Source organism: Mustela putorius, unplaced genomic scaffold (assembly GCF_011764305.1).
Source record: "Mustela putorius furo isolate JIRA1106 unplaced genomic scaffold, ASM1176430v1.1 tig00000127_pilon_pilon_pilon, whole genome shotgun sequence".
In the NCBI taxonomy this organism is placed as follows: domain Eukaryota; kingdom Metazoa; phylum Chordata; class Mammalia; order Carnivora; family Mustelidae; genus Mustela; species Mustela putorius.
Window position 1 is genome coordinate 15,315,837 of NW_025421288.1, and position 23,012 is coordinate 15,338,848.

General features: G+C 68.4%; 1 protein-coding gene across 1 annotated transcript; it reads left to right on the forward strand.

The window, feature by feature from the left end:
* Positions 1 to 5,990: 5,990 nt before the first annotated feature.
* Positions 5,991 to 22,238, forward strand: TRPM5 (transient receptor potential cation channel subfamily M member 5). Its single transcript, XM_013060008.2, is given in 27 exon segments — positions 5,991 to 7,016; positions 7,898 to 7,966; positions 8,237 to 8,363; positions 9,021 to 9,201; positions 9,771 to 9,937; positions 10,652 to 10,835; positions 11,844 to 11,908; positions 12,077 to 12,268; positions 12,632 to 12,734; positions 12,852 to 12,970; positions 13,330 to 13,653; positions 13,728 to 13,868; positions 13,942 to 14,065; positions 14,418 to 14,563; positions 14,908 to 15,020; positions 15,220 to 15,312; positions 15,411 to 15,669; positions 15,802 to 15,920; positions 16,104 to 16,236; positions 16,335 to 16,509; positions 19,423 to 19,576; positions 19,952 to 20,133; positions 20,386 to 20,477; positions 20,479 to 20,519; positions 20,984 to 21,056; positions 21,345 to 21,399; positions 21,766 to 22,238. Coding segments are annotated over 25 exon segments (3,459 nt in total). The 5' UTR covers positions 5,991 to 7,016; positions 7,898 to 7,966; positions 8,237 to 8,246; the 3' UTR covers positions 21,873 to 22,238.
* The last annotated feature ends 774 nt before the right edge of the window (positions 22,239 to 23,012 follow it).

Here is a 23,012-nt window from a genome sequence, read left to right on the forward strand (position 1 = left end):
GGGGGAGTGGGTGGAGCCAGGAGCGACAGGGGATGAGTGGTGGAGCAGAGGCAGGGGCGAGTCGGGGGGCCGGACTCCCTGGGCGCCCACTGAGTCCCCAGCCTCGCTTGGCTCCAGCGCAGGGGAGGCCCGGTGAGCGGAAGGCCAGGCCCGGCCGTGGGGGTAGAGGTCTCATCCGGGAGATCCACAAACCAAGGGAGAAGCCACAGGGGAGCCTCAGAGACCGTGCACGGCAGCTAGCCTAGCCCCTCGCCTGCTCCCCGCAGCTCCCCGAAGCCTGTGCAGAGCCGTCCCCGCCGGCAGGTGGGCCCCGGAGGGCTGAGACCGACTCACGCGTGGCTGCGAGTCCAGGGGCACACGAGGGGCGGCCGGTGGTGGTGAGCGGGTGGCTGGAGAGGGGAACGGAGGCGTGGGTGGGTGGGCGGCAGGACGGACGGACGGATGGACGGGTGGAGTCACAGACAGACGGCTGGACGGCCGGACGGCTGGACGGCTGGCGGGTGGGTGAATGGATCCCAGCCAGACAGACCCCCGTCCCCTCAGTTACTCGCACCAACACCCCCTTTGAGATGGGGTCGTCCTTGACACGCCCGTTTAACACTAAAATCCCCCAACCGTGTGTGCTCCTTGCTCTTCCACAGCGATGTTAATCGTTTCTTTCTCTCCTTTACTTCTGGGACGTTCCTTGTTCATTGTGTCTCGCCTGCCCCCAGCACAGCGTTGGCACATGGGAGCTGCTCGGTGAGCGGTCACAGAAGGAGCGGGAGGGTGACGCAGGCGGGGGCCGCGGGGGGTGTGCCCGGGGACCAGGAGGGGGGCCATGGACCCTGCCTGCAGTGAGCCTTGCCGGCCCGGAGAAGGGGGAGTTGGCTTCTTCACACACGCAGACACACACGCAGACACACACGCAGACACACGCAGACACACACGCAGACACACGCAGACACACACACAGACACACACGCAGACACACACGCAGACACACACGCAGACACACACGCAGACACACACGCAGACACACACGCAGACACACACGCAGACACACGCAGACACACACGCAGACATACACGCAGACACACACAGACACACACGCAGACACACACGCAGACACACGCAGACACACACGCAGACACACGCAGACACACACGCAGACACACACCCAGACACACACCCAGACACACACGCAGACACACGCGCAGACACACGCAGACACACGCGCAGACACACACGCAGACACACACCCAGACACACACGCAGACACACACCCAGACACACACCCAGACACACACGCAGACACACGCGCAGACACACGCAGACACACGCGCAGACACACACGCAGACACACACAGACACACACCCAGACACACACGCAGACACACGCGCAGACACACGCAGACACACGCGCAGACACACGCAGACACACACGCAGACACACACGCAGACACACACGCAGACACACACCCAGACACACACGCAGACACACACAGACACACACCCAGACACACACGCAGACACACACGCAGACACACGCAGACACACACGCAGACACACACGCAGACACACACGCAGACACACAGAAACACGCACACCGACACAGACAGACACAGGTCCCCGCGCCGCACGCTCACTTCCCCGGGGCCCTGGGGCCTGGAGGGCTGCAGTGACTACGAGGTCGCAGGCTCGGTTGGGACGGCTGCCCCGGCCCCACAGCCCTGCCGGTGGCGTTGTCACGTGCTCACCTCGCGGGGGACTGGGCGTCTCTGCCATCGCGGGAGGGTTAGCCGCCAGCCCCACGGCCCCTCCCGCAGGTGCGCACGCAGCAGGAGGGACAGACTCCGAGGGCCCCAGGGGACGCGGGAGCCCCCTCCCTGGGGATCCCCCTCCCTGGGCCCAGCCTCCGGCAGCCACACCTGCTCTGGCCGGCCTGAGTGGGGGGCCGCCCCCCAAGCTGGAGGAGACGCTCCTTTATTTGTGGTTCTACCTTGGGCCTGCAGCACCCTCCAGGGGCCGGGTGGGTGTGTGCCGGCCGGCTGGCAGCTCCACAGGCTCTGCTCCAGGAGGACGTGAGCCTAGGCCGGGGGGAGGGGTGGGCCAGGTCGTCGGCCCCTTCCAGGGTTGGTGGAAACACGGGCTCCGGGCAGAGAGTGGCCAGTGCAGGGGCTGAGGAGGCTGGACGCTGGAGGCCTCGCCGCCACCCTCTGCCCCTTCCTTTTCTGGTCCCTGCTCCTGGGGACGGAGGACAAGTGCCCAGCAGCCAGACCCAGGGTCCTGGGCTGGGATCCCGAAGGTCCCTCAGGAGCGTCCTGGCTGGGGCCGTGGGGGACGAGGGCCCTCTAGAGATAGCTTCACAACCACAGGTCTGGGGCGGGCAGGCGGGGGGGCTGCGTCTGCTGCGCCGTGTAGATGGGCGGCAGACCCGGGACAGCGGGGAGGGTGGGGGTCTGTGTTGCTCTGCGTGGGCGACCTTGAAAGCCACGGAGCTCTTGGCCTCTGCTGGGGGCATTCGGGTGGGCGGTTGGTGGCCCTGTCCTGCAGAACCTGACCTGTCCTCTCTACCTGGGAGGGGCCGGAGCGGCATGGCATGCCCTCCTGAGGGCAGGACCCTCCCTGTCCCAGGGTCCCCAAGTCTGGGCCTCATGCAGACCTGGGGAAGCTTAGGGTTGGAGGAGACCCAGGGCCCACTGTGACCATGGCTTTCGTGCTTTGAGACAAAGGAGTGACGGTGGCCAGAGGGGTGCTGACCTTCCTGCAGGCGACACCCTGTGTGGCCGGCACAGGCATGGGGCAGGCCTGCCCGTCCAGGGCCACACGAGTGCTGGTGTCCTTCCCAGGACTCGGCTGCGTCTCTGTGGGTCTCTGTGGTCACCCTGTCCACCCCCCCCACCATAGAGGGACAGTGACCCGGGGATGCTGGTCCTGCTCTCTCCCCAAGTGGCCACTACCCAAAGGTCACGTGAGCACAGTCCCATCCATCGCGTGTGGTGCCGCCCCCCGGCCAGCTGCACGAAGTGAGGGAGACTGGCCCGGATGCACCCCCGGCCCCGGCTGAGCTTGTCCCGTCGGCCCCCGGGGGCTCCCACACAGACCACACCCCTGCACTCCTGCTCGGTCCCCCAGCAGCCGTGGCCTGAGCCCAGGAGGCACCAGCGGCCTCAAGGGCCCACAGCTTCGAGCAGGAAGCAGACGGGCAGCAAACAGTACATGGAAAGTCACTGCAGGGGGCCAGGTTCCCAGAGACCCCCAGCAGGAGTTGAGGGAGAGAGACACAGTAGACCCCTGTGCGGGGGGTCGGGGGGCACGTGGAGGAGCAGGCGGGAGGTGGGGACAAGGAGCAGGGGGGAGTCCAGACGCCTGGAGGAGGAGGAGGCAGGCGCCGGCCAGGGGAGGACAGCGGCCATGGGCTGGTTCGCGATCTGTGCGCCAAGAGGGAGCCGTGGAGGGTTGTAGGCAGCAGAGGAGCGCGGGCTGGCACTGCGCTGGGGGTGGCTGGGCTGGCACTGGGCTGGGGGCGGCTGGGGAGGCGTGTGCAGGAGGCAGAGACAGAGGGGCAGGACAGGAACGGAGGAAGGGGAGGGCCAAGACTGCCCTGCCCCACAGGCTGGAGAGTCTGGGGAGACCCCCTCACTCTGCACCCTCCCCGGCACCTGCAGGGTTCCCAGCAGGGTTCCCCAGGCTGCAGGGGTGGGGGGGTGTGAGTCCAGGCTGGTCCTTCAGAGGTGGGGACTGGCCCTGCAGAGCTCCCAGCCGCCTGCCTTACCAGGGCCGCGATCTGGCCCTCTGCACACGGCCTGTTCAGAGTCTGGTCCATGGACCCTGAGGCCCCGAGGGCTTGTGGGTTCCACATGCCTGGTTCCCCTTATTTCCCAAGAGGTCTCAGAAAACCCCTCTACCCGCTGGGTGGGCTCCCGGCAAAGCTACAGGCTGCGCCACAGGCGCTGGTCTGAGCCCTCCCGTCCGAGGGCAAAGCTGGCTTCCGCCACCGAGACCACCTCCGCCGCCCTGACGGCGCTCGCGGTCCTGGGGCGCCCTCTGGTGGCCGTAGGAGTCCCAGAGGGCAGGGCCTGAGGCCATCCCCCAGTCCTCCCGGAGCTCCAGAAGGATCCCCGGGGAGGCGGTCTGTGGAGGGGCCTACACAAGGGTCATCCGGGCTCTGCGTCCGGGTGTGACCCAGCGGTTCCGGAAGCTCGACTATTCGGGGACCTGCTTTTCAGAGAAACTGAGGCCCAGAGTGGTTCAAGAGCCTGAAGAATGCTCAGGGCGCGAGCCCCGGGTTCTGGGATTCCCGACAGCACCCCACGCACCCCGCCTGGCCTGCATGAGAATGCTCAACGGGGGTCGCCTGTAGGACCCCGCGCCCCAGGGTCAGCTGTTCCTGCTGGCTGGAGAGAGAAACTGAGGGACGTCTGTGTGGCTTGGCCGGACCCAGCCCCGGGCCACACATGGAGCGGGAGACAGCCAGTGAGGCAGCCTGGCGGCCCCTACGGTAGGCCCCTGTAGGAACCCAGAGGCCCGAGAGGCTGGCCCTCTGAGCCGGCGGCTTTGGGCACAGCAGGCCTGTGGGTCTGCCGTGCCCTGATCAGGTGGTGCCCGTGCGGGTCATGGCATTGGCTGCCCAGGTGCCAGGGCTGCAGGGCAGGGAGGGGAGGAGCGGGGAGCCGGCGCGGGGTGTCCCGTGTAGTGGGCCGCCCTCACTCTGCTCGCTGGGAGCAGCCGCATGTCAGGGCGCCGGGAACAGGGCCGACAGGTAGGTGCCCCGGGCTGCCCGCCTCCAGGTGGGAGCCGGTGGAGGGGTCCCCTGCTCCCAGGTGGGGCGGCGGGTGCTGTGGGAGGGGACGGGCTCTGGCCACCTCCTTGACTCCTGTTTTAGTCACTGGGTCTGGAGGGAACCCTGCCTTCCCCGGGCCGTGGTGGGACGGCCTCTCTGTGGGTGAGGCAGGGCCTTTGGGAAGGGGAGGCCCCTCTGCCCCTGGCCCACAGCCAGCGCTCGGGGGGAGTCTGGGGAGGAGGGATGGCCCCAAGGCCTGGGGTCCCGGTCTGCCCAAACCACCAGGAGAGGAGGTGGGGGGTCCAAGGCAGCCCCTGTCCGCACTGCCCTCTCCCTGCTCCGCGCCCTCCACGCCTGCCCCAGCGAGACCCGCATCCTCACGCGGGGACAGGGGGGCCACCGTGCTGCCCTCTGGCCTGCAGAGCGTGGTGTGGGACTGGTTGGGGCCTTCTCCCTGCTGCTCTCCCCCCGCATCTCCCGGAGGAAGAGCAGGGCCCAGAGAGGCTGAGGGGCCTGCCCGAGGTCCCACAGCGTGGGGAGGAGCTGGAGCGGGACTCCCGGGGCCCAGCTGCCTGGCCGTGTCCGCGCTGGGGCCGTTTCCCTGACGGCTGCTGGCCCCACGCGGGAGCCTCCACTGCTTCTGCGGACAGGACTGGAGATTTTGTCTCCATTTCCCCGATGAGGATGGGGGACAGGACTCCAACCAGGGCTCAGACAGGCTCCCGCCGCAGCTCCCTTGACTCCCCCCACCCCAGGAACAAGGAGAGCACTGAAGCCCCAGACACCTGCTCATGCAAATCCTGCCTATTTGCATGCCCTGCCCACCGGGCCCATTTGCCTGGCCACGGGCAAGGTGCCCCAGCGCCCCCAGCGCCCCCAGCGCCTGGCATCACGCCCAAATGCTCCCCCCACCCTGTCCCCAGGCTGGATGGGGGGGTGAGGGGTGGCGGTTGGATGATGAGGTTGGCGCCCCCCACTCCTGCTCGGAACCCCATGTCCCGTCAGTGAGGCCAGAGGCCCAGAGTCAGAGGAGGAAGGCCTGCGGCCACCCCTGCCACCCCTGCCAGGCCCCGCCCCCGACCAGCCAGCCTGAGGACTGGGCCCCCGGCCCCAAACCCCCAGCCCCCCCCACACCCCACTGTATGCCTCCTGCTTGCAGCATGTCCAGATATGGCCAGAAGGGACCAGACTAGGCAGCTGGCCTGACAGGTCCTGGGCCGGTGGGAGGGGGGGCGGGCTGGTCCCAGACAGCAGCCCCGCTGTCCCTGTCCTGACCACACCCCCCAAGCAAGCCACACACTCTCCCCACCTCGCCACCTGGACCGTGGGTAGAGGAATGTCCCCCAGAACCCCAGAACGGGACCGATCAGGGGATGCCGTCTTCACAGGCGTCACTGGTGAAGATGAGGTCAGGGTGGGGACAGTGGGTCCTATCCGTCGACCAGTGTCCCCACGCGATGAGGGACGTTTAGACAGAGAGACACAGGAAAGGCCACGGAGGGACGGAAGCAGAGACTGGGGCCCCGGGGACCACTGCCCGGGGACACCTGGAGCCCCAGGAGCCAGAGGGGCAGGGAGGGGCCCCTGACACCTTGATGTGGGACTTCTGGAGCCGGGAGCCAAGGGCTCTGAGCCACCCTATCTGCGGGACTTTGTTGGAAATGCCCTGTCCCCCCTCCCACGGGCCCTGGCCTGGGCCTTGTCGCTGCCCAGACACACCCAGGCCTTGTCCAGGTCCCCACCTCCTGGTAAACAGTCACCAGCTTGGAAAAGCCACATTCAAATCCCGCCCAGTTTCCTTCTCCGGGAGGGGGAAGCCAGGGGCTGCGAGGGAGGGGGAGCCAGGAGGATTTGCATCCCACCTGGGGGGCCAGGCCTGGATGCAGGGGAGCGTGGGGGGAGCTCACTCTGGCCTGGGGTCTGCGGGGAGTCCGGGGGGGCACCAGCAAGCCTGTCCACCTCAGTTTCTCCTCGGGCTGGTGGCTGCAGGAGTGTCCCGGACGGCCTCACACAGGACCCAGCACTGTGCGTCACCTCCCGGGACCGCAACCTCTCCAAGAGCAGCTGGGGGTCCTGCCTCTCCTCTCCCGGCTTCCGGGGCTCCAGGCGGTCCTGGGCTTGGGGCGCATTGCCCCGGCCTCGGCCTGTGAGTTCACGTGGGTTTCTACCCCTTCCTTGCGAGGACACCGGTGCCTGAGTTAGGAGCCGCCCCAACGACCTCGACTCATTCCACGGGACGCCCCGTCCACAGGTGCCGGGAGTTGGGACTTGGATGTGTCCGTCTGGGGGCCCAGCGGGGTGGGCCGTGGGGGTGCAGGTCCTTGTCGTGCAGGCAGGGTCGCGCCCCTGCCCGTGAACACAGGCGGCCCCCCTCTAACAAACACAGGGTGGGCCGACGGGGGAGCTGCCACGGGAAGGGGTTTCACTGAAGGACATGTCAGGGGAGGCAGCGGGCGCCCCGAGAAGCTGGGAAACTGGCTCAGAGGGAGGGGGTCTGGAGCTGTGGCTGGGCAGCCGAGATAGTGGGGAGACCTGGCTTCACGGGGTGGGGGTGGGGGGGCGAGGCCGCTTGGCTGTCCCAGAGTGCAGGGCCCTGGGCTCTGGGGAGACCCCTGTCCTGCAGGCTCACTCCCCACCCCAAATCGGCCGAGAAAATCGGCTGGAGCCAGGAGGCTGGGAGGTGGGGGCTGGTGGGTTGGGGAGACCTGGGGGTGCCCCAGCCAGGCAGGCCCTTGGGAGCCAGCTCCTTGCCCCCTGGGCCGGTCGTGGAGCCCCAGCCCTGTGTGCCCGGTGAGCTGCCGGAGAGCGTCCGAGGAGCAGCGCTGGGCTCGGAGCTTGGCTGTGGGCCGGGGGCAGGGCAGGAACTGGGTGGGAAGAGCCCGGGGCAGGGTGCCTTCCCCTCCGGACCTCCAGGCAAGGACGGTGGTCTGTCCCTCCCCCACATCCACACAGTCTTCCCAGGGCCCCCCTCAGGCCTCTGCTCCTGAGCTGTGGGCACCAGCTGACCTTACCAGCCGGCCCCCCTCCCTGCCCAGGCACAGCCAAGATGTCCATCCCCATCCTGGGCCCGGTGGGGGTGTGGGGTGGGTGGGCTGCGTGTCGCGAAGCCCTTAGGACGTTCTGGGTTTCTAGGACGCCCCCCAGCAAAGCCTCTGCCGGAGTGGTGACTAGAGTGGCCGGCCCGAGGCGCCCCAGGGCAGGGTGAGCAGCAGGCTGGGGAGCCAGGTAGAGGGGCCAGGATGCGTCCCCTTGTCTTCTGGGAAGGGGTGGGGTGTGGGAGTCTCCTGCAACTGAAGCCGAGTGTGAAAGGCCTTGTGAACCTCACGGTGGGGTTCTAGGCCAGGCTGGCGGCCGGGGAGGGCCCTGAAGCTCTGGCGGCTGTGGCCCCTGATCTCTGCCGTCACGGGAGCCGGGGAGAGGGGGGGCACGGTTTGCCTCTCCTGCCCTCATGGGTTGGCTCTGTCCCTGCAGAGCGGTCCTCATGCCGGAGGCCGGGGGCAGCTGTCCGGGGGGCCCCAGGATGGTTGCGTCAGGCTCAGGGTCTGGCCTGTGCCGGGGCGAGATCGAATTTGGAGGGTCTGGGAAGAAGCGAGGCAAGGTAAGGGCGAGGCAAGGTAAGGGTTGCCGTCCTGCGCACCCCGCCGCTGCGCCCTCACGCCTTGGGGGCCCGACCAGACCACCGAGTGCCTGCTGCCACCCCTGAGCTCCCAGCGCCTCCCCTGAACATGGAGCGCCCCGGGCTGCTCAGGGCCCGTGTGCTCTCAGGGCTGGGTTCCGAGCCCCCAGGGGAGGCAGGGTGCAGAGCTGCCCGTGACCTCTGGCCCCCGTCTCCCACCCCCACACGCACAGCCAGGACCCCTCCTCTCTCCACACGTCCCCCCCCCCAAGGAGAAGAAAGCAAGGCCCAGACGGGAGTCAGTGCTGCCTGGGGCACGGGCAGGTCAAGGCAGGACCCGGCTGAGCCCTGGCTTCCTACAGCCACCCTGCCCTAAAGGGTATTAGCCTCTCTCCTCAGGGCCAGCACCCACATGGCCCCTGTGCCAGTGCCCCCCAGCGCCCTTGTGCCCAGCACCCCACACCCAGTGCACCAATGCCCAGGACCCCCAAAGCCAGTGCCCCCATGCTAGCACCCAGTGCCCAGCACCCTGTGCCATGTCCCTGCGCCCAGTGCCCCCAGGTGCAGTGCCCCCAGGTCCAGCACCCCCACCCGGCACCCACCCTAGCACCCTGAGGCTGTGGTCATCCTGCCCCACAGTTTGTGAAGGTGCCCAGCGACGTGGCCCCCTCTGAGCTCTTCAACCTCCTGCTGGCTGAGTGGCACCTGCCTGCCCCCAACCTCGTGGTGTCCCTGGTGGGCGAGGAGTGTCCATTCGCCATGAAGTCCTGGCTGCGGGACGTCCTGCGCAAGGGGCTGGTGAAGGCGGCCCAGAGCACAGGTGAGGCTCCCCCAGAGCCCTGAGCGGGAAGCGCCCCAGCCCATGGGCCCGTGTGGCTTCCTCTGTGCGGCCCAGGAGGTGGGCTGCGGCCGAGGTCCCCCTGGGGGCCGGGGCCTCCTTCAGGAGCTGCAGGGGCACCCTGTGGGCCTCAGCAAGACACCTCAGGGATGGCAGTGGGACCCCATGTCTGCGGGTGGGCCCCCACCACCCTCTCCGCCTCCCTTGGGGGGGGCAGTCTGGCTGGACTAGGTCAGAACCAGCTTGTCGGGCTTCCTGCTCAGGCCGCCTGAGCCTGTGGAGACCCTGCGCAAGGTCCAGGGGTTTCAGAGCTCTCTCGCTGCAGAGGCTGACAGACCCCACGGGGCAGAGCGCTTCCTAATTTGGAGAAACCCTCCAGGCTCTGGGCCCCTGTGCAGGCCACAGGGCAGAGCCGTGGCCTGCTGTCCACGGGGCCCCCAGGGGCCCGGTCCCATGCGGCTCCCATGGGTCTGGGGACGCGGGCCTGCCCACGGGCGGGGGAGGACTGGGGCGGGGAGTGGGGCGCAGGCACACTGAGCCGCATGCCGCAGGGGCCTGGATCCTGACCAGCGCGCTTCGCGTGGGCCTTGCCCGGTACGTCGGACAGGCCGTGCGTGACCACTCGCTGGCCAGCACGTCCACCCGGGCCCGCGTGGTGGCCATTGGCCTTGCCTCGCTGGGCCGCGTCCTGCATCGTCAGCTTCTGGACAATGCCCAGGTGAGCGTCTGTCTTGGACCGTCGGGGCGGCTGGGCAAGGTGGACCTGGGGGGCAGGGAGGAGCCCATGGCCCGCGAGTATCCCTCGCCCCAGTGGGAGGGGTGTCTGCCGAGGAGGCCACCCGTGCCGTCTCAGAGGCTGACCACATCCCCCCATCCGCTGCCCATTGGTTATTTGGCAAACGTCTCCTGAGGCCCTCGTGTACCAGACCTGCCGTGGACAGAGCAGCCTCTGCCCTCAGGGTCTGAAGGCTTGGGACACTGAGGGGAAGCTATGGGAGGGGCGGAGAAGCCACAAGGTCAAGGGGAGGAAAGGGGGGGGCCTGCACACGGCCAGCAGGTGGCAGCATTGGCCAGGGAATAGCGTGGGGAGGGGTCCTCCGGGCCCCCAGCCAGCGCAGACCCACCCTCTGCCCGGGACCAGGACTGAGGCCCAGACGGTCACCAGCACGTCTGGGCAAGCCCGGGACGAGCGGCCTCGGCTCCCAGCCCAGGGTCTGTCTAAGGCAGGGCCGGGGAGTGAGGGGAGCTTTCTCCCGCCCTGGTTCCATCGGGAGGACCATTCCTGACCGCCCCCGGCCCCCGGGCGCCCCCCACCGCACCCCGCCTCTGCCCGGCAACAGCCGCGCGCAGCCGCCCCCTGGCTGGGGTGGGAGCAGGTCCCGCAGAGCAGACCTGGCCCGGGCCTCATGCTGCGTGTGGGGCTGCGTTTCAGGAGCACAGCCCTGTCCACTACCCCGCGGACGAGGGCAGCGGCCGGGGCCCCCTCTGCTCCCTGGACAACAACCAGGCGCACTTCATCCTGGTGGAGCCCGGGCCGTCCGGGAAGGGGGACGGGCTGACGGAGCTGAGGCTCAAGCTGGAGAAGCACATTTCGGAGCAGAGGACCGGCTACGGGGGTGAGGCCTGCCCCGGGGGCACAGCGCGTGGGCAGGGCCGGAAGGACGACCAGGTGGGCAGGTGGGGCTTCCAGGCTGAAGGCGAGGGCCGGCCAGGTGCGGAGGCCAGGCTGTGAGCCGACGGGGAGGGGAAGCCGCGGGCGTGTGGGGAGCGGAGCTGTCGGGGCGGCGGAGCACTTGCGGGTGTGTTTGCACGGGCGGCCCCGGCCACAGGCTCTTCCCGTGGGCTCTGGGCTTTGGGAGGAAAACGGATCTGCGGGTTTCCCTGCACCGGTGCGAGGTACGCCGACACCAGAGGGCGGTGTTCCCTGAGCGCCGGCCGCTCATCGGGTGTGAAGGCGATTCCAGGTCCTGGCAGCCTCCCGTGTTTGCTTACGATGCTCTGCTTGATGCTCATAAGCAACCTGGAGTGTGCGCTAGCAGGGAGCTCGTCACAACCCCAGCCATGCTGAAACCCGGGGGCGGGGGGCGCGGGGCTCCGGGGCGCTGACGTCTGCACGGCCCACACACCTCGACCCGGCTGCCGGCTTCCATCCCGAGGCCGCTCAGGGTGCCTGGCGGCCCGGCACCAGCGGCCTCACACGCCGACACCTCGTTTCCAGTTTATGTGGGGACGGAACCGGCCGAGGCCCCTCCCTCACCTCTTTGTTTGCTTCTGGGGCCTCCAAGGGTCTGCGGAGCGGCGGGAGAGCTTGCCGCCGCGACGCGGTTAGACGCTGGGCACCTAACTGTGGCCGGTGCAGCCGGGGACTGAACTTCTGACTTCACAGACGTTCCTTTTTGTGGAAATGGCCGTGAGGGGCCATAGCAGTCCCCAGGCGGAGGGGCTGGTGTGTGCGGTATGCACCCCGGAGCCCACACTTGGCTAGAAACAGCCTCTGGGCCGGCGTTTGCTCAGAAAGCGTCGGGGTTGGTGGTCGGAGCACGTGGCCGCCGCCACAGGGAGGTGCAAGCCCCCCGACCACGTGCCTGGGCGCCAGGGCGGACCTCACGGTGCTCTGTCCGCAGGCACTGGCAGCATCGAGATCCCTGTCCTCTGTCTGCTGGTCAATGGTGACCCCAGCACCCTGGAGGTAGGGCCGGGGGGGGGGGCCCCGGGGGGGGCCCAGCGGGAGCCCCCCCGACTGGCCGTGGCTGCCGGCAGGACCCTGTCCATCCTGGGACAGGGCATGTCTGGCACACGAGCCAAGGAGGGCGCCCAGGCTGACGTGGGGTCTGCTCCCCGTCCCTTGCCGCCCCAGAGGATCTCCAGGGCCGTGGAGCACGCCGCCCCGTGGCTGGTCCTGGCAGGCTCAGGAGGCGTCGCGGACGTGCTGGCCGCCTTGATGAACCAGCCCCACCTCCTGGTGCCCCAGGTGGCCGAGAAGCAGTTTAAAGAGAAGTTTCCGGGCGAACACTTCCGCTGGGAAGACATCGTACACTGGACCAAGCTGGTAGGCGCCTCCCAGGGACGTGGGACCCGAAGGACCGAGGCCCCCCTCCCTGTCCCATCCCCTGTTCCCAGGCACGGCAGAGCTGGGACTAATCCTCCGGGTGCCTCTGTGCCCCCGCCCCACACGCAGGGCCCCAGCGTCCTCCGTCTCCCCACACAGCCTCCCAGCTGACTCAGCCTCGGGCCCCGGAGCAAGGGAGCTCGGAGTGGGCCCCCCGGGCTGGGGTGATGCTGCCCCCGTGCCCCGGGCACGCTGGCCTGCTCACTGAGACCCGCCTCACATGCCGGGTGCCCAGCCCGTGCCTGTCCACCGGCGCGTCCCCGCCCCCAGGGCCACCTCAGGGCCCTTGTCCTGGTGTCCCAGCTGCAGAACATCACCGGCCACCCGCACCTGCTCACCGTGCACGACTTTGAGCAGGAGGGCACCGAGGAGCTGGACACGGTCATCCTTAAAGCGCTGGTGAAAGGTGAGAGGCCTGGGCGGGTGTGGGGTGACCGCTGCTGTGTCCCACGGCCCCTGGCTCTGCGCCTGGCCCCTAGGGACTCCTAGGTTTGCCCCTCATGCCCCGCCCACTCTGTCCAAGCCTGCAAGAGCCACAGCCAGGAGGCGCAGGACTACCTGGACGAGCTCAAGCTGGCCGTGGCCTGGGACCGCGTGGACATCGCCAGGAGCGAGATCTTCAACGGGGACGTGGAGTGGAAGGTGCCCGCCCGTCGGCCAGCCGATGCCTCCCGAGCCTCGTTTCTGGCCGACCCAGGGCGGGGACTCTGTGGAGGGCCTGGGGGCGGACGGTGTTCCCTAGGGTTCCTGGCAGGTTCCTTCCTGCCCGCTGTGGCCAGGGGTGGGGCGGGGAGGCCAGGGCACCTGCTGGGGCTCCCCGCACGTGGCCCCCAGGGAGGACGGGCCTGCCGGATGCCCCTGGACTTGTGGCCCCTGGTGGCCCGGAGCTGGCTCGGAGGGACAGGCTGGGGTGCTGAACTGGGGGGCTCCCTGCACACTGGCTCCCACTCACTCTGCCCGTCTCCGCGTCACCCCCTGGGCATGTCCCGTGACGGCCCCAGTCCTGTGACCTGGAGGAGGTGATGATGGACGCGCTGGTGAGTGACAAGCCCGAGTTCGTGCGTCTCTTCGTGGACAATGGCGCCGACGTGGGGGACTTCCTGACGTACGGGCGGCTGCAGCAGCTGTACCGCTCCACGCCCCCCAAGAGCCTGCTGTTCGACCTGCTGCAGCGCAAGCACGAGGAGGGCCGGCTGACCCTGGCCGGCCTGGGCGCCCAGCAGGCCCGCGAGCCGCCCACCGGCCTGCCCGCCTTCTCCCTGCACGACGTCTCCCGCCTGCTCAAGGACTTCCTGCACGACGCCTGTCGCGGGCTCTACCAGGAGGTGAGCGGGCCGGTGGCCGGGAGGCCGGGAGGGCTGGGAGGGGTCCCCAGGAGGCTGACCGGCCTGTTCTCCAGGAGCGGGGACCGGCCAGGCGACCTGAGGGCCGGAAGTGGCTGCTGGATCTGAACCGGAGGAGCGAGAACCCCTGGCGGGATCTGTTCCTCTGGGCCGTGCTGCAGAACCGCCACGAGATGGCCACCTACTTCTGGGCCATGGTGGGTTGGCCCCGGGCTCCTGGGGGGCCGGGGAGGGGCGGGGATACCGGCCTCCTCACACCCTGCCTCCTAGGGCCAGGAGGGGGTGGCCGCTGCTCTGGCCGCCTGCAAGATCCTCAGAGAGATGTCGCACCTGGAGGCGGGGGCGGGGGTGCGCCGCCCGGTGAGGGAGGCCAAGTACGAGCAGCTGGCCCTGGGTGAGCACCGGCCGGCGGGCAGCGGCGCAGCCCGTGGGGTGGGGGGCGCGCACGGGGCTGGGGGCGCATGGGGCAGGGGGCGTCCAGGGCGGGGGCCCAGGGCCACCTCAGGGCCTCCTCTTACTGGGGAGGTGGACCCTAACGTTCATTCTCACAGAGGGACGGGGGGTCCTCAGCGGTGGCCTTGGGCACACCCTGGGTCCTGCGGCCACTCGGTCGGGGCACGCGGGGTGCCGACGGGGGAAGGAAGAGCAGGGCAGGCGGGCACGGTCAGAGTCCCTGTGGGGAGGTGGACGCAGCTCGGGGCCCAGGAGGAGGAGCGCGGCAGCCAGTGGCCGGGGTCCCTGCACAGGCCTCTTCTCCGAGTGCTACGGCAACAGTGAGGATCGCGCGTTCGCGCTGCTGGTGCGCAGAAACCGCGGCTGGAGCAGGGCCACCTGTCTGCACCTGGCCACCGAGGCCGACACCAAGGCCTTCTTTGCCCATGACGGGGTGCAGGTGAGCGCCTGGCTTTGGGGGACTGGCCTCGCCTGCCTCCGCTCCCCAAGTCCTGGTCATGGCGAGGTGCGCAGGACGGGCAGCCCTGTTCCTAGAAGGCTCCTGCCTGGCTTCCTTCTCTCTGCCCCGGGCTGGCCCTTTGTCCGCTGTGGGTCTCAGCAGAGGGGCCGCCTCCTCCGTGTGGCTCTCCCGCACCCCTAAACCTGGTCTCGCCTCATCCCGTGAAGGATCTGCCCCGGGGTGCAGGGCGAGGCTTTGGCGGAGCCTGGGAGGGCGCACCTGGTGCCGGGCACAGCATGGGCCACGGTGTGGGGTGGGGGGCCATGGCGGTGCCTTCGTTTCAGGCTTTCCTGACCAAGATCTGGTGGGGAGACATGGCGTCGGGCACGCCCATCCTACGGCTGCTGTGTGCCTTCCTCTGCCCAGCCCTCATCTATACCAACTTCATCACCTTCAGGTGTGTTGGGGGCAGGCGGCTGCCACCTTGCCAGCCACTGGTGGCGGGGGGTGGGCTTTGAGGGTACCGCGTCTCACCAGCTCCCCGCGTCCAGCATCTCTGTGGGTCCTGCTGTGTGCAGACCTTCTCAGTGCATTCAGCACTTCCTTTGCTAGCTGGTGCCCTTGCCGCAGGCCCTGAGGGTCCCCTGTGCTTGCAGTGAGGAGGCCCCGCTGAGGACGGGCCCTGAGGGCCTGCAGGAACTGGACAGTCTGGACACGGAGAAGAGCCTGCTCTGCAGCCCGGGCAGTGGGTACGGGCCGCGGGGTGGGCTGGCCGGGGGGCGGCACTCACTCCGTGGGGCACCTGGCTGCCTGCCTCACCGCCGGCTGTGGTCTTCCTGTGCTGCAGGCCAGAGGAGTCGGCCGAGACACCAAGGGCTCAGGGGCACCCAGGGCCCCGTGCTGCCTTCCTGCTCACGCGCTGGCGCATGTTTTGGGGCGCACCCGTGACCGTGTTCCTGGGGAATGTGGTCATGTACTTTGCATTCCTGTTCCTGTTCGCCTACGTCTTGCTGGTCGACTTCAGGCCACCTCCCCAGGGGCCGTCTGGGCCTGAGGTCACCCTGTACTTCTGGGTCTTTACACTGGTGCTGGAAGAGATCCGGCAGGTTAGTGGTGGGCCAAGCCCACTGAGCCCCGGTCCCAGCTCCAGGCTGAGCCCTGATCCCCACCAGCCCCAGCCTGGGCTGGGCAGGGCTGTCTCCAGTGAGCCGTCAGCGGACTGTCTGCCCCTCTGCTAGGGATTCTTCACGGACGAGGACACACATCTGGTGAAAAAGTTCACGCTCTACGTGGACGATAACTGGAACAAGTGTGACATGGTGGCCATCTTTCTGTTCATTGTTGGTGTCACCTGCAGGTCTGTGGGGCTGAGGCCTAACGGGCCACCTCGGTTGGGCCAGTGGGCAAGGTCGCCTGTAGAATGAAACCAGGAAAGGGCTCAGAAGTTCCGGCTTGTCCCTGCCGCCCGTGCTGTGTCCTAGAGGAAGCTCCTTCCTCTCTCGGGGCACTAGCAGCCCTTCCAACCCACCCCCTCCCCCAGGATGGTGCCCTCGATGTTCGAGGCGGGCCGCACGGTCCTGGCCGTCGACTTCATGGTGTTCACGCTCCGACTCATCCACATCTTTGCCGTCCACAAGCAGCTGGGCCCCAAGATCATCATCGTGGAGCGCATGGTGAGCCCCTGGCCGTACCTGGGCTGCCCTGGCTCCCGGGGCGGCTGAGACTGAAGCCCCAGTGGGCGACCACTAACCTCTCCGCTTCTCCCCTGGAGATAAAGGACGTCTTCTTCTTCCTCTTCTTCCTGAGCGTGTGGCTTGTGGCCTACGGCGTGACCACGCAGGCGCTGCTGCACCCCCACGACGGGCGCCTGGAGTGGGTCTTCCGCCGCGTGCTCTACCGGCCCTACCTGCAGATCTTCGGGCAAATCCCGCTGGACGAGATCGACGGTTAGCACACAGCCTGGGGGAGGGGCAGCGCCTCTGAGCCCGTGGCAAGGACACCCCCCCCCCTTTGGGGTGCAGCCGGATGGGGTCTGGTTTACCAAGTCTCCTTTTACAACACCCTGGACGTGGGGCCCTTGAGAGGGGCCTTTCGGGGTCACGTGAGGCCCTAGCCAGGAGTTAGCCGAGATGGGGGACGTCCCTGAGGCTGGCCCCCAGGACCCACACAGCCCAGGGGCAGCTCCAGGCAGATTTCTTTTTGTCACGGGGACGCGAGATTTGGGGCACCGGGCCAGGAACTGAGGTACGATGGGCAGGCCCATCCCAGTCCGTCCCGAACCATCACGGGCTGGTCCGTGCACTGGCGCCTCTACCCACCCCGGGCGGCCCTGCTGGGCAGCGGGCCTCTCTGTCCCCCGCCCATCGCCCAGAGGCCCCGTGCAGGGTCCTGGGCCCGCCTGCCGGCAAGGCCCCTCTGCCGTGAGGCCGATCCTGACAGCATCCTTGCCGCTCCCGGGGACACAGCCCAGTGCGCCCCACCTGCCGTCAGGTGTCCCCAGCTGGCCCTTGTTGGAGGTTCCCAGGATCTCCCAGGACAGTGGGTAGTGTGCGAGAGGGAGCTGCTCCTCCATGGGGCGCTGGGTGGGCACAGGTTCAGGGAAGCCCTGGCGTGGGGGACAGGGACACCTGTGCAGGCCCCAGAGGTGGCTGGGATTTGGTGAGAGGGAACCGGCCCCTCAAGGAAGGGGAGCCAGCGCCAGGGGCCCGCGGAGGGCCCGTTCGCTCAGCCGGGGCGGGACCAGGGCGACCCAGGCCCCAGGGCAGTCACGAGCGCACCAGGTCTCGGGCCTGCCCCGACCCCTGAAGCTACTGAGGCGCGGTCAGCGTGTCCACCACATGGTACCGATCTGTCAACGGGGTGAGAGCGTGAGTGATGCCAACACAGGCCGCCAGGATGGGCAGGGGCGCTGCCGCCGTGGGGATTGGCTAAGTGGGGTGTGCCGGAGGCCATTCCCCGGGCCTGTGGGGCCTGCCCCGGTGACCCCTCGGTGTTTGCTCAGCCGCAGTGTTCCAGTCCCTTAGTTTCAGCAGACCCGGCCTCCCTCCCCCTATGGCCCCTGGCCACCCTGTCCTGTGGGGCCCTTGAGAGGCGGGGGACACCGGGTCACTCGGAGGGCCCCGTCTTCACACTGGTGTTGGGGATCAGTGGTGTATGGTGGGGTCACGACCCCAGCTCCCCAGGAGCCCAGGACTACCCGGAGAGGACGGATGGAGCGCAGGCCTTCCTGAGGGGGTCCCAGCCCCCAGGCTGCCTCGGGGACAGAGTGCTGTAGCAAGAAGCCCGTCAGCAGGGCCAGGCCTGAGTCGGCTCCCTCAGGGCCCCGGGCAGGACCCTTCCCCTCCTGGGGCTGGGCTTCCTGTCTGCTCAGGCCTCTGGGTAACCCCACCACGGGGAGGGGGTCGGTGGTGGGGAAACTGAATCTCTACCATGTAGCCTATGGGCCTGGGGCCAGAGGGCCACCTGCCCCGCGACACCCCATCCCGGGCCCACGCACCAGGAGGAAGCTGCAGGGCTGACTTCAGTCTAGCTTCAGTCCCAGGGACAATTTAAGATCATTTATTTATGTATTTATTTGACAGGCAGAGGTCACAAGCAGGCAGAGAGAGAGGAGGAAACAGGCTTCCCGCCGAGCAGGGAGCCCGATGCGGGGCTCGATCCCAGGAGCCTGGGATCATGACCTGAGCTGAAGGCAGAGGCTTTAACCCTCTGAGCCATCCAGGTGCCCCCCCAGGGACAATTTAATTTCCAGCCTGGCCTGGTGGCACCTTTGGGAGACATGGGAGTCTCACTGCTTCGGAGCCTGGGTGCCCAGGGGAGAGACAAGGGGTGTGACTCAGCCCCCAGCAGGCCTGTGGGCCAGGGCTGGGAGGAGGCTGCTTGGCCACGCCCTTCTGCACACTCAGCAGCTCACTGGCCTGGCCTGGCACAAAAACTCACTCGGGAATTGGGAGACAGCCCCCCAGGGAGGGAGCCACAGACACGTGAAGACAGGCCCCACCCACCCGACACGTGCACACAGCGTGGGGACACAGGTACATGCACGTAGACAGAGACCGGGGACACACAGCACAGAGAGCCAGGGGGCAGCTGTGGGAACAGTCCAGCATGCAGGCAGGGGCAGCACCCACGTGGCCACAGGGCATGTGCACATACAAGGCCACGAGCCCCCTCCCAAAGATGTGGCAAGCACCCTGGGCAGCCGTGGCCCGTGCACTCAGGCTCTGCTCCTTCCTCCCGTGCCTCCCATGAGGGCGGGGTGCTGGCTGGTGAGGGGCTGGCGCTGTGACCCTCGGGCCCCCCGGGGCATGCCTGCCTGCTCCCAGATCACGCACTCACTCCCACTGCCCCGAGAACGTTCTGTGAGCTGGCATGGCCCAGAGGTGCTGTGTCCACACTGCCTGTGGCAATCAGGATCGAGGAAGGTGCAGCCCGATGAAGAACGGAGATGGTGCAGACTTGCCTCCCCGGCTGGGTGCCATGGGACAGGCCTCAGTGTTACGAAGGCCCTGATAAGTCCTGCGGGGAAGACCGACCACCCCTACCTTGGCTAGCTCTCTCCACACCAGCTTTGAGCCCCTGGTGGTGGGGGGGAAAGCACACATCTACCCGTACACACTTGGGTCTTCTGTGCCCCATTGCCCAGGCCCTGGCTGTGATGACCAGTCAGGAGGAGGTGGGCAAGTGGGACCAGTGTCCTATGCAGGGACTCTCAGTGCTCCACCAGCGAACCCCGGGCCAGCCAGGCTAGCTGGGCCCCCGCCAGCACCCTCCACCCGGGCGGGCTCCACGGGAGGACGAAGCTCTCAAGGCCGGAGGCTGTGGGTCCAGGCGCCCCCCGCCGTGCGCTTGTGTTTCAGAGGCCCGTGTGAACTGCTCGCTGCACCCGCTGCTGGAGGAGGGCTCCCCCTCCTGCCCCAACCTCTACGCCAACTGGCTGGTCATCCTCCTGCTGGTCACCTTCCTGCTGGTCACCAACGTGCTGCTCATGAACCTGCTGATCGCCATGTTCAGGTGGCCTGATCCCTGAGCTCTCTGCACGCGGGGCTGCAGACCTGGGGCTGCAGGGGCCTCTCTGCGCCGCCCCCCCCCCGGGGGGCTGGGGCCTGGACGGCGGGTGTGCAGGGCCCCGAGGAGGGGTGCAATGAACCGCAGGCGCGGGGGAGGGAGGCTCCGGGGGCAGGTCCGCAGCGTCCAGGAGAGCAGAGGGGTTGGTGAAGACCCACGTGTGCGCATCCGTTCCAGACGCAGCCCGCACAGAGAACGCGGGAGCGGGCACGGCCGGGGGCGACGAGGGCTGGGGGCCCGGGAGCGGCGCGGGGCTGGGCAGGGGCCCGAGCGGAGGACGCGGGGCCACACGCGCTCCGCGCCCACACGCTGGCCCCACAGCTACACATTCCAGGTGGTGCAGGGCAACGCGGACACGTTCTGGAAGTTCCAGCGCTACCACCTCATCGTGGAGTACCACCAGCGGCCCGCCCTGGCGCCGCCCTTCATCGTCCTCAGCCACCTGAGCCTGCTGCTCAAGAGGCTGCTCCGGAAGGGGGCCGAGCAGAAGCGGGCGCACCTGGGTGAGGCCCCGCACCACGTGCAGGGGGGCGGGCAGGCGCGCGGAGCCCCCCCGTCCGGGCCCCGGGGCAGCCGGCAGCGCAGGCTGAGCCCATCCCCTTCCTCCCCCTCACACCCGGGGCCTGTGGGCAGTGACTTGGGGTGGGGGGAATAGAGGGCGGGCCCCGCGGGTGCCAGGGCTCCTGTGGCGGGGCTCCCCTGGCCCCGCGGCCCCCCTGGCTGCCGCCGAGCGTGTGGCCGTCCGGCCTTCCCAGGGAGAGACCTGCCGGAGCCCCTGGACCAGAAGATGGTCACGTGGGAGGCGGTGCAGAAGGAGAACTACCTGAGCAAGCTGGAGAAGCAGAGGAAGGAGCAGCGAGGAGGAGGTGCTGCGCAAAACCGCCCACAGGTGCGTGGCGCCCCGAGCCCCACCCGCACCCCCACCCGGAGACCAAAGGCCCTGCCCCCCCCCCCCAGGCAGCCAGGGGTCTAAGAGCCCCTCTGGGACCTCCGCCACCAAGAGCAGGAGTGGCCCACGCCCGCCAGTCACAGTTCTGAGCTGGGGAGGCTGAAGCTGAGGGGCAGAGGGGCCGCTAAAGCCAGTGTGCTTGCTCTGGGCCCCCCGAAACGCTGCGTCCCGACGTCCCTTCAGGCTCGCGGCCCCCGCTCTCGCGGGCAGCCGCTCAGCCCCCTGCAGAGCCCAGGGAGGGCAGGAGGGCCCCACAGCCAGATGTGGAGATGCTGGCAAAGGCAGACCACCCCACCAGGGAGGCCTCAGTGACCCCAAACCTCCTCAAAAGGCCTGGGTGGTTGGGGCAGGAGGACGGGGTCACCCGCTGCGGGGCGCCCCGTGCACAGCGGTTCCTGTCGCAGGGTGGACTCCGTGGCCCAGCACCTCGCGGGGCTGAGGGAGCAAGAAAGACGCATCAAGCGCTTGGAGTCCCAGGTAGGCAGGTGGGCCTCGCGCTCTTCTGACTGGGGACCCTCCCCCTCAGCCCTGCACCCCAGCACCAGGCAGGGCAGGGCCCCAGGGGCACAGCCCCTGTACCTGCTTCCATAGGGGACTTTGGGGACAGCGTGCCCTCCCGGGAGGGCATCCCGTGCTTCAGACCCCTTCACTGTGCACCCTGCACGCCGGAACCCTGCCCTCACACCTGTTCCCACGGCTACGGGAGGGGAGGCCCACGGGGTGGCAGGGCCCACGGGCTGCCCCGGACGCCTCTCCCTCCCCCAGGTCGACTACTGCACGGTGCTCCTGTCCTCCATAGCCCAGAGCGGCGCCAGCTGCAGTAAGTGTGTGTCCAGGGAGGGCAGGGCGCAGGCCGGCGGGGCCACGGGTGGAGGACGGTCACACGGTGCCCCGCTACCTGCCTTCCTGTCCCGGGAGGGGACTGGCCCAGGCCGCCGATGGCCCTTGGCTGGCAACGGTCTTCAGGGCAGGGCAGGAACCCTCTGCCGAAGCTGCCAGCTCAGCCAGGCACGAGAGTGTGGCCACGTGGACCCTGGAGGCTCTGCCTGGCAGCCGCCCTCCACAACACCCCCAGCCCCCTCCTGGCCAGGCTCACCGGCTCCTGTGCTCGTGTGGTGTGCATGAGCCCCTCTCCCTTCCCTGGGACCGGGCACCCAGCAGCTGAGGGGTCTTCCTTTCTCAGCAGACTCGCAGACCTCTAAAGGTGGGCGCCAGCAAGCCTGTGCTGACCGCCGTGGGGCTGCAGACAGCAGCGAGTGCCCAGAGGCTGGCCAGCGGCTCTCAGACACCTGAGCCACTCGGAGCATCTGCACACGGGGCCCACCTCCCAGTGCCCCGACCATGATGGGCAGGCAGGCCATCCCAGGCCCCAGAGACACACTGAACCTACCCCCCGCCTCCGCTAGAACCCTCAGTGGGCTCTGGCTCTCGCGGCCTTGTCAGAAGCAGCCACTCCTCGCCCTGCCTGGCTCCTTGCCTGGGACCACTCTCCACATGGAAGCACGGGGCTGGACGGTGGGCCCTCTCCCAGACTGGGGGAGCCCTGGGGGCCCCCATGCACAACCGCCTGGTCTGCTCTGGTGGGCCACAACACGGGGTCCGCACCTATCTCGTACCCAACCCGTATCACCTGTTAAAACTCATTTCTTGGAAACATTAGTGGCTGGAACCTCTTGCCCTTTTGGACCTGGAGGGAGTTTTGACTCTGCGTGTTGGCCCGGAATCCCACACACCCTCACGTGCTCACCCAGCAAGCGCTGCCCTATGTCCAGCCTGGGCCACCGCCCCAGGGGGACCCACCCCTGCCCCCAAGGCTGCTTTCTCCTAAGAGAACACACCCATCCCGAGTCAGTAAAGGTTTAGAGGGGGTGGGGGTGGGGTTTACCTGCCTATGGGCTGGGGGTCCAGGCTCCTGTGCCGGCCCTAGCTAGGGTGAGTGGCTAGCCGCGTGGGTCCTCTCCTGCCCTCCGAGGCCTGGGGCCGGGACTGCAGACCAGCCAGTCTCTGCTACGTCCTGCCACCAGGCACAGAGGGTACACACTTGTCCCAGTCTGCCACCCAATGCCCTCAGGGGTCTGTGCTCCTTCCCCCGCCGCTGGGCCCAGCCATACCAGCAGCGCCCCTGCCCACAGCTCAGTCGCTCTGGTGATGTGGTCCCAGGACACTGGCCATGATCACACTCGCCCTGGGCGGGCCAGAGCCAAGGGGCAAGAGTGGCCAAGGCCATGGAGGGGCCCTGCCCCCACTCACGTGCTGGCCTCGTAGGGACTCATCGCCTCTAGATTCCTTGCCCTAGCCCGGCTAGGAGTAGAGGCTGGCCAGCTGGGATCGAGCTCAGCCCTGGAGGTGCCCAGGGTCTTCTTCACCTCCTACTTTAGACCTGGGCGTCGATTTAAAAAGCCTCCACGTCCCCCGGACACTAAGTTAGGGAGG